This window comes from Gavialis gangeticus, unplaced genomic scaffold (assembly GCF_001723915.1).
Source record: "Gavialis gangeticus isolate Ggan-Ray unplaced genomic scaffold, GavGan_comp1, whole genome shotgun sequence".
Lineage (NCBI taxonomy): Eukaryota > Metazoa > Chordata > Crocodylia > Gavialidae > Gavialis > Gavialis gangeticus.
Window position 1 is genome coordinate 160,551,566 of NW_017728992.1, and position 8,720 is coordinate 160,560,285.

At 37.5% G+C, this 8,720-nt stretch overlaps 1 protein-coding gene across 4 annotated transcripts in view; it reads left to right on the forward strand.

Annotated features, from left to right (window-relative positions):
• The window catches only part of VPS13B (vacuolar protein sorting 13 homolog B), a 1,046,600-nt gene that overhangs the window by 522,028 nt on the left and 515,852 nt on the right, over positions 1-8,720 (forward strand). For all 4 annotated transcript variants that reach the window (XM_019527996.1, XM_019527995.1, XM_019527993.1 and 1 more), the window contains one exon: positions 7,153-7,280. In XM_019527996.1, the coding sequence (XP_019383541.1) occupies positions 7,153-7,280 (128 nt within the window). The remainder of the gene's footprint in view (positions 1-7,152; positions 7,281-8,720) is intronic.

An 8,720-nucleotide genomic window follows, 5' to 3' on the forward strand; every position in this document is an offset into this window, starting at 1 on the left:
AAAATATTAAATAGGAAGATATATAAGCTATAATATACATGGATAAAGAGGCTAGTAACCCAGCAAAAAACCAAAACAAAAGTAACATGTAGTGACATTTTAGTAGCCCAAGGGACAGCTGAGTCCATCACAAAAATGTGTTCTTGTTTTTATACTTTGGCATGGATTCAGTACGGATAATCTGGAACTATCTGATAAACCAGAATTATAATCATTGTTAGGGAAACTTATCTCCTAGGCTAGGGACAGATGCACAGGCTGGTTAAGTGATCAGGAACTGGTTTAAAGCTGTAACAGAACAGAAGTTCAGTGCACATAAACCAGTTTCAAAATGGCAGAAACTGGTTGAAGTTAAACCTGATTGAACATAGTATCAGAGACTTAACCAGTTTGTGTCAAACCGGTTTATGCAATGTCTGACCCAGACCCCTTTCTGGCTTTAAGTTAAACTAGAATCCCCCAGCATCCCAGATGCTTTGGAGTCCTGGGCTGTGGTGTCTGCTCCAAAGAACAGGTCTGACCCTGCCCCTCTGCTCTGTAGCCAGAGCTCCAGCAGAACTGCAGGCACAGCAGGGTGTGCCTTGTTTCTCCCTGCCCCTCCCCCCCTTGCTGCTCGTTGCTTAAGCAGGGATCCCCCTCTCCTCTCACCCGTCTCCCACAACAAGGACCCCAGCCCCATGGACCCTAGGCATGTGGTATGCTAGCTAATGCTGAGAGGTGTCTGTGTATGTGTTTCCAATTTCACTGGAATAGGTGGACCAAACAGTGTCTGCTTAGGGCTTTTTGGAGCTAATCAACAGGTCAGCTGATAATGTCCCTCCATTCCTTCCTTGGAAAAAGCTAAGAAGCTTGAACTAATGAGAGAGGCTTTTGTTTTGTTGATGAGCTGACAAATGCTGTATTATCAGTCCTCTGCTGGCTCCCTTGCCTGTCAGGTTTGCAGAGAGTGTGAAAAAGCAGAGAGATTTGAAAAGCTCAGTATCATCAACAGATGCATGCACTGCACACACCCCCTTTTGCCTCAGAGTTCTAGCTGGGGGATTGCAACAGTCCTGCCCCTTGAGCAGCAAGCAGGGAAAAGCCTGGGACAGTGCTGGCAGGGTGGGTGGTATACACCCCTCCCTAGAGCATCTTGCTGGGGCTTAGCCACGCCCCCTCAGCCCAACACTACAGAAGGCTAGGGATGGCTGCTCTAGCACCCCCCCAGCTTCTAGCCTGAGCCACTACAGGCATGTGTCTGCATTTCTTCAGTCCAGAGGGGATGTCTGTCCAGTTGCAAACATGTTCAACCTAGGCAGGTTAGATTAATCTGCAAAGATTGAATCAATTCAGCTCAGGCTTTTTGAATGCTTGTCCCTATCCCTAAAAAAGCCTAGTAGGCATCAGCCTCTGCTGTCAGCTATCATATATAGGGAAGGGATCCCAGTAACAGTGCCAGGGCCAAATTGGAGTGTGATTAGCAGGGACCCTTGAAATCCATTTCCCATGGAAAACAGTGGCAAAACACAGAATTTGCCTTTTTTGCTTCTACCCCTGCCACTGATATGTGGCAGGGCCCTGGTGTCCCTATGACCAGTCAGCAGCAGGGGGGCATTGCAAGAAGCATGGGAAAAAAAGGTGCTACTGCCCTGTTCACTTCATACTTCCACTGCAATTTCACTAAATCCCTACAGTTTCATTTTCCTTCTGGTAAAAATGCAGATTTTGGGGGTTTTTTTCTAGAGATTTTTTGTTGTTTTCCCACTGAAAACTAAGATCCCTGGTAATTAGATGGTACAGATTACAGAAAAAAATTGACCTGCTCTGGAAAGTTATTGCCAGATAATTTCCCAGAGGTTGTCCTTAAAATGCCAGTTTATTGAAACCACATTCATGATGTCATGTTCTTCCCTCAGGTAGTATGCAGGACATTGCTCATTGCTTATTTTAAATGTTAGTATTTAGTTGTTTAAAATATTATAAAGCGTTCAGTTAAGTGTATATATAAAATGCCAGTGTTATTAAATAGTTCTGATCAACTGAAAAAATGATCTAATAGTGATTCTTTAATGTACTGCTTTTCCCTTCCTTAACCGATTTCTCAAAAAGATAGGTCATCAGCACCTAACCTGTTCCTTCCAAATCAACAAGATACTTAAGCTCTGTCTGGCTTTAATCACCCAACAAATACCATTTGCTTTAGTAGGAGTACTCTAAAGCATATAGTGAGGAACACTGTTAAATACCTTTTTGAAATAGGTCCATTATCAGGAGTTTTGGAGTATTTTGTAAATTTCTGAGTGGATAATATCCAAAATAGAGTCATAATTAAGATGCAGCCACTCTTTCTAACCAAAATGTTTTTAAATGCTTTCCCATTTTTCCCTCTGCTCATCTCAGTTCATACAATCTTAATTTTAAAACCTAAGACAAAATATCCATACTACCACTTCTGAGATGCGCTCACATGTATACAAATTGTGAAGTTAATCAGGAAATGAGCGATTACTTCCAGGAAACGCAAATTATACACCTTTAATGAAATTCTAAAGATAATGTTGTAAAAGTTATTCAGTCAAAGTCAGGTGTAAATTTGTGTTAGAATTATTTGTTTAGGATGTATAGTGTACATTGCTGAGCTCCTTAATAAACCGGTAAATTCATTGCACTTTTTATCTTCAAAACATTTTATAAGCATTAACTAATTAAGATTTAGCATGGCAAGCAAACAGAAACACAATACTAAGTAATATAAAAATATTTTCATTATTAGACGCATCCATTTCCTGCTTCAATTCATTTTTTCACTAATTTACTTGTCAGACAGCAACTTAGCCAAATAAGCAGTATTGTGCACCATAGAATACAAGTGTAAGATATCAAGAAGTTTTCTGTTAATTTTTTTATTTTCAAGAACGATAGGGTAACAGTGATAACAGGGCATATATTATCACAGTAAGTTTCAGAAGATGTTAGTTTTGGATAAAGAAGCAAATTGTTCAACTTCTGCAAAAGTTGTTACTGTACTGTCTCAATATTCATCTTCATTTCCTAAGGCATGTTAACTTTAGAAAAAATGAATATGAGGTTACGAGTCAGGAGCTCTTGTGCTACAACACTAGTGCTGACTTACTGAATGACCTTGGATAAGTCACTACATCTCTTTGCTTCATGTTCCCCAGATGTAAAATGTGATAAAAATAGTCATTTTGCTTAGTTGATACAGTGTGGTGATCATTATTGATCACTTCTTTGGTTCCTGGATAAAGATGCCATTCAACCTTTTTTTAGGTCTAATTAAAATTATATTTATGTGCTGGGCAGTTCTGAATATAGTGTCAATAACAAACTTCAGTAATTTCAGTAATGATTAAAAAATAAGGAAAAGGTAAGTAGGGGACAATTTAGGTCCTCTTGGCATAATGAATTATTCATTGGTTCTTTTCCTTGTTAATTTGTAGGTTTGTTTCAATCTGAGATATTTTTTTATCAAGCTGTGGGTGGCTGGCTTTTAGACCCACTCAAGACTGGTTTCAGTGGAAAGAAGACATTCTGCTAGATTTTAACAATTGTGGGATTAATTCAGTTGGCATAAAGGTATAGAGTCCTGAAGAAGTAGAGCTGGAAGGTCATCTAGTCCAGCCCCCTGCCTGAGGCAGGATCATCCCTATCCAAACCATCCCATACTAACATAATCTAAAATCTACATAAGACGATCCTCAACCCTAATGCAACATAAACCTAACATCCAAACTTGCCACAGGTAAAGCAGGGGAACCACAGGAGCCAGTGTCCTGCTTCTATAAAATGTTGTCAATTTATGTTCAAGGAGTCCTAGGTAGAGGGCCACACCCCTCCCCCTCCACTGCAGAGGAAGGAAAAAATCTCCACAGTCCATGCCAGTTTGACCATGGGGTAAAATTCTTTCCTGAACCCAAATATGGTAAATTGGTTTGGCCTTGAGTGAAGAGGCAAGACCCTCTAGCCAGGAACCTCTAGCTTTGCTTCTAGCAGGAGAATTGGCACACCTCAGTTGAAGTCTTCAACAGCCAATGCCTCTGTGGAGGCTTAAAAACACTGACACACGTAGCAGAAAGAAGGGAGGGGTGGGAGCAACCAGCAAAGCTCAGAAACATGGGAAATACCCATGATAGAAAATAGGCATAGTTACTCCTACTTCATCCCCAACCAGCAGCTATCCAATCTCTTGAATACTTCCATTGATGGAGAGCCCACAGCTTTCCTAGGCAGTCTCATTAGTCTCACAGTGAAGAAGTTTTTTTCCAGATATTCGATCTAAATTTACTTTGCTGCAGTTTGAAGCCATTGGTCTGCATTGTCCTCTCTACAGCAAAAGAGAGAATGTGCTTTCCCTCTTCTTTCCTTCAGGTATTTGAAGACTGCTATCATGTTCTCTCTTAAGCACCTTTTCTACAAGTTGAACATGCCTAACTCCTTATATGACTTGCCTTCCAAGCCCTTGATAATCCTTGTTGCCCGCCTTTGGACCCTCTCTAATTTCTCCATGTTCTTTTTAAAATGCGGAGCCCAGAACTGCACACACTACTCCAGGCGAGACCTAACCAGTGCTGAATAGAGTCACTGTCACCTCCTATGTCTTGCATCTGATGCAGCCAAAAACCACTTTTGCCTTTTGTGGGGCTGCAAACTCATATTGAGTCTGGTCTACCAAGACTTCCAAGTCCTTTTCCATAGAGCTGCCATCCAGCCAGGTGTCTCCCCTTTTGTATTTCTTTTTGATGATTCCTCCTGAGGTATAACATCTTGTCTGTATTGAACTTCACTACTTATTTCTAGTCCAACTTTCCAATTCTGACATGGATCCATTAATAATTATCCTTTGCTTACTGCCATTGAAGACAGTTATCTATCCACTTTGTAGTATTTTATCCAGTCCACATTTCTCCAATTTGTTTATGAGAAGCACTACAAATAAATATATGCACTTAGCCAGCTTACTACTTTTCTTCCTACTAGCCAGCCCTGCGTTCTTGAAATCACTCTAAGCTCTATCAGTTCTTCCATTTGTCTTGGCCTTTCACATTCATGCCCTAACCAAATCTTGATGTTCTGTACTGTGTAATATTTCTAGTGTGAGGGTTTGTCTGCATGAGGAAACTATTGTTGATTGTAGTAGTTTGAAAATTTAAAGCCTTCTTGGATTCCCCTTGTCTGCACTAAGACTATCTGTTTTCATTTTAGGTTTGTGTATTTGTAATGTGGAGTAAATTAACCCTCACAAATGTACTTTTAGAGCAGAATAAGTGCATCTGCAAAAGGAGTTAGTACAGTATAGCTATTTAAACAATATACCCATTTTGACAAGCCGAAGCTTTAACTTCATTCTCTCCTATCCAGATGGCATAGCTCTTGCTTTCTCCTTTCTTCACTGTTGCTGCAGTATCCTTCTCTCTGTCGTCTCTCCATCCTTTTTTCCTGTTTTTGGTCCCATATAATTAAAATAACTGAAATAACATAACCATAATAATCTTTCTTCCTTGCTCTTTTATCCAGATTTCTGCTTCCTGAACTGTCAGAACATTGTCACTTACATACAGTAAATGTTATACCTCCTCTTTATTTTTAAGATAGTCTATGGTTACAATCATTTAATCTAAATTTTAAATCTAAGCACTGACAAGGATTTTGCCTAAAACATTAATCTACAATAGTCTTTTATGTCTCATAGTTTTCAGTTGAGAAATATGAATGACTTATTCCTATAACAATATGCTGTTGCCTTAATCCTGCCCCTTTTGGTACTTTAAAATATAATATTTTGCCTTAGGGCCAGTGTTTTCTTAGGTGACAGAAATTAAGTAAGAATCAAAAACTGCCTGAAAAAGACACATGATCAGATTTTGTCATGTTCAATTTTTTGGTTTTGGGGTTTGGATTTTTTGCACAATTTTGTATTGCATATTTATATGAAATATGCTTTAGAAAGCTGAAAAAAGTCTTAACTTCTGTACTGATTTTAGATTTCTTTTAAAATAAGATAGGAAAATTTCTTGTAATTTCAAAAATTTCCTTGCATGATAATATTTATTCTGGAATAGGAAAAATGAAAAGCTTGAGTACATAAAAGGGTTTTTCAAAATACTAAAAGAGAAATTTAATATTACATCTGGGAAAATCTTCATATTGTTTATTGCTTTGGCTGAAAAAGGAATTGTAATAATATTTGGTATGTCTCTTCACTGACATTCTTACAAATGCATCCATTTTTTATATTCACGTATAACTAAATTTAAATATACATTCACATATAAGAGGTTACAATGATGTTTATTTTCTCATAACTAGAATATGTTATGCTACTTTTTTGTCTATTTTAGCACATTTTAAAACATCTTAGGCTTTTAAAATATAAGGAACAGTATGGAAATTATTCTGTTATACTCTTTCTCATTGTTGCCAAGATAGCAATTTAATTGCTAGCTAGTGTCTTTGTGGGGCTTCTAATGAAACATATTCAAAATCCTGTTTACTATGCATAATACATTTGGTAAATTATCTAATGTCATTTTTGACAACTTCAGAAGTTTTAATGGGTTTTTGAGGTTTGTCTCCTAAACTTATGCTTTCAAGAGTTGGCAAGTATGATCTTTTTGTGTACTTATTCAGAAAGCTTTCATTAAACAAAGATGTAGAGAAAACAAATCAGAGACTGGTTTTTAACATATACCCCCTCTCATGCTTTCTAACAAGTTTACAAAACTAAAATTTTATTTTGGTTACCCCAGCAGTAATTATTATGGAAAATCCTTTTATTACCATTCCATCACCAACTATGCTATTGCACTTTGAAAAATAACTAAAGTTGCTTAGGTCAAGTATTTGTTGTGATTTATTTCATAGGAGAATTTAGGAATGATAATGATGAATTATTAAAATGTAGAACTAATAAAATGCTGACTTTCTTACCATGCTTAGCTAATAGAGTTCTCTTACCAAACTTGAAGCTAATAAATAAAAGTCCACTAGTTTGCTGAAGTTCTTGCTGTCACTAAAGCACAATGAAAGAGAATCTATGTAAAGACTTCAAAGAAAATAAATAATCTTATATTAATATTATTAGCAATTTATTACTGAGTCAGGTACATATCATCTCAGTAACCATGTTTTTTTTTGTTTGGTTGGTTGCTTTAGAATCTCGGCCTTTATCACTTCCAGTGAAAGCCATGCAGAACTCAACTGAAAGCTGCAGGAGTCCTGAGGAGAGAATGAAAGAATTTATTGGGATAGTATGGGATGCAGTTAAGTGCCTTACACTTCAGGTAAAATGAAAAGGAAGTGATAAAAGTTATGTCTTCCTGCATTTCATGATACTTTTTTATGCATTTTAGCACTTTCTACAAATCTCTATAAAAACAGTTCCCTAGCTTTATCATCTTATATTAGCAGTTTAAAAATTAAAACATGGCTATTTGATAAATTATTTAAGAGCTCTTACATGTTAAACCATTAGCAATCAGTGCACTCATGTATATCCGTGTAATTCTGAAAAGAAGAGTCTTAGGTGGAAAAAAGGCAATATTTTACAAAGATGCATAGGATGCCTATACATATGCTCTGATATGTTCTATACGTGTTCTCGCTTCCACCTGCAGAACCTGTGTATAGACACCCATAAACATCATGGTTCACACTCTTTCATCATTCACACACTGTTTTCTGCCATCTGTAATTGGCACATCAGATTTGTTTTCTTTCCAAAAAGCACAGTAGAAGTAGAAATTATTTCTGAGGTATGTTCAGTTAATAGCTGTGCACATGTACATATTTGAAATGCTTACATTTTTGCCCTTTTCTCAACAAGTAAACCACTTAGATTACACTGTAGACATTTTTCCATATAACAAAGTATAAGCTCTGTTAAAAGAACATTATTAAGGTTGCAAAGTCAACCAGTCAGAAATTAGCACATGGCACAGTTAAGGCTTCTTGTTCCTATGCTTATAATAATCCAAAATTAGTCTTGCAATAGTTGTGGAATTCCAGACATATTTAATCTTTGATGCTACTATCTCTTAATATGAAAAAAATTAGTGCAATTTTTATGTTAAACATAAAAATAACCATTATTGATAGAGAGAAGCATTGTACCTTTTATTGTTCCTTCTTGCATAAGAAAGTGTTCACTTGTGCATGGTCTAATCCCTAAACCTTCAGTTTTTACTCTTTTTGACCTTGGACAAAACTCTTATTGGTTTGATAAGCATAGGAGAATATGAACATTGTAGTTTTACTTCAATAAGATCTCCAGGACTGGGGCTTGATCCAGAATCCATTGCAGAATTGAGTGTATACATGCACTTAATTTCATGTTCTGTGAACAGTTCCATTTGGTCAATGGAAGTGTGTGTCCAGTAGTTTAATCAAGGTGTGGGTGGGCAGGGCAGCAGCCCCAGCCACCAATTTAAAGGAGGCCTGTGCAACAACAGCAGCAGCTGCCCCCTATGCATCAAGACCTCACACCATGGCAGCTTCTGTCTGTGCCATGATGGGATCTCCAGCAGTACTGATCTGTGTGCAGAGAGGTAGGGCTCTCTAATGCTCAGCAGCTCTCCTGCATTCCCCCCCAGTGCTTCTCCTCCCCCCAGCTGCTTGCTGTCTGATACTCAACATTCTCTGTCTAGGGCACCTAACAAGGTTGCCAAAACAACACAACTTTTTTTTTTTGTTTTTGGTTTTTTTTTTTTTTTTTTTTTTTTTTA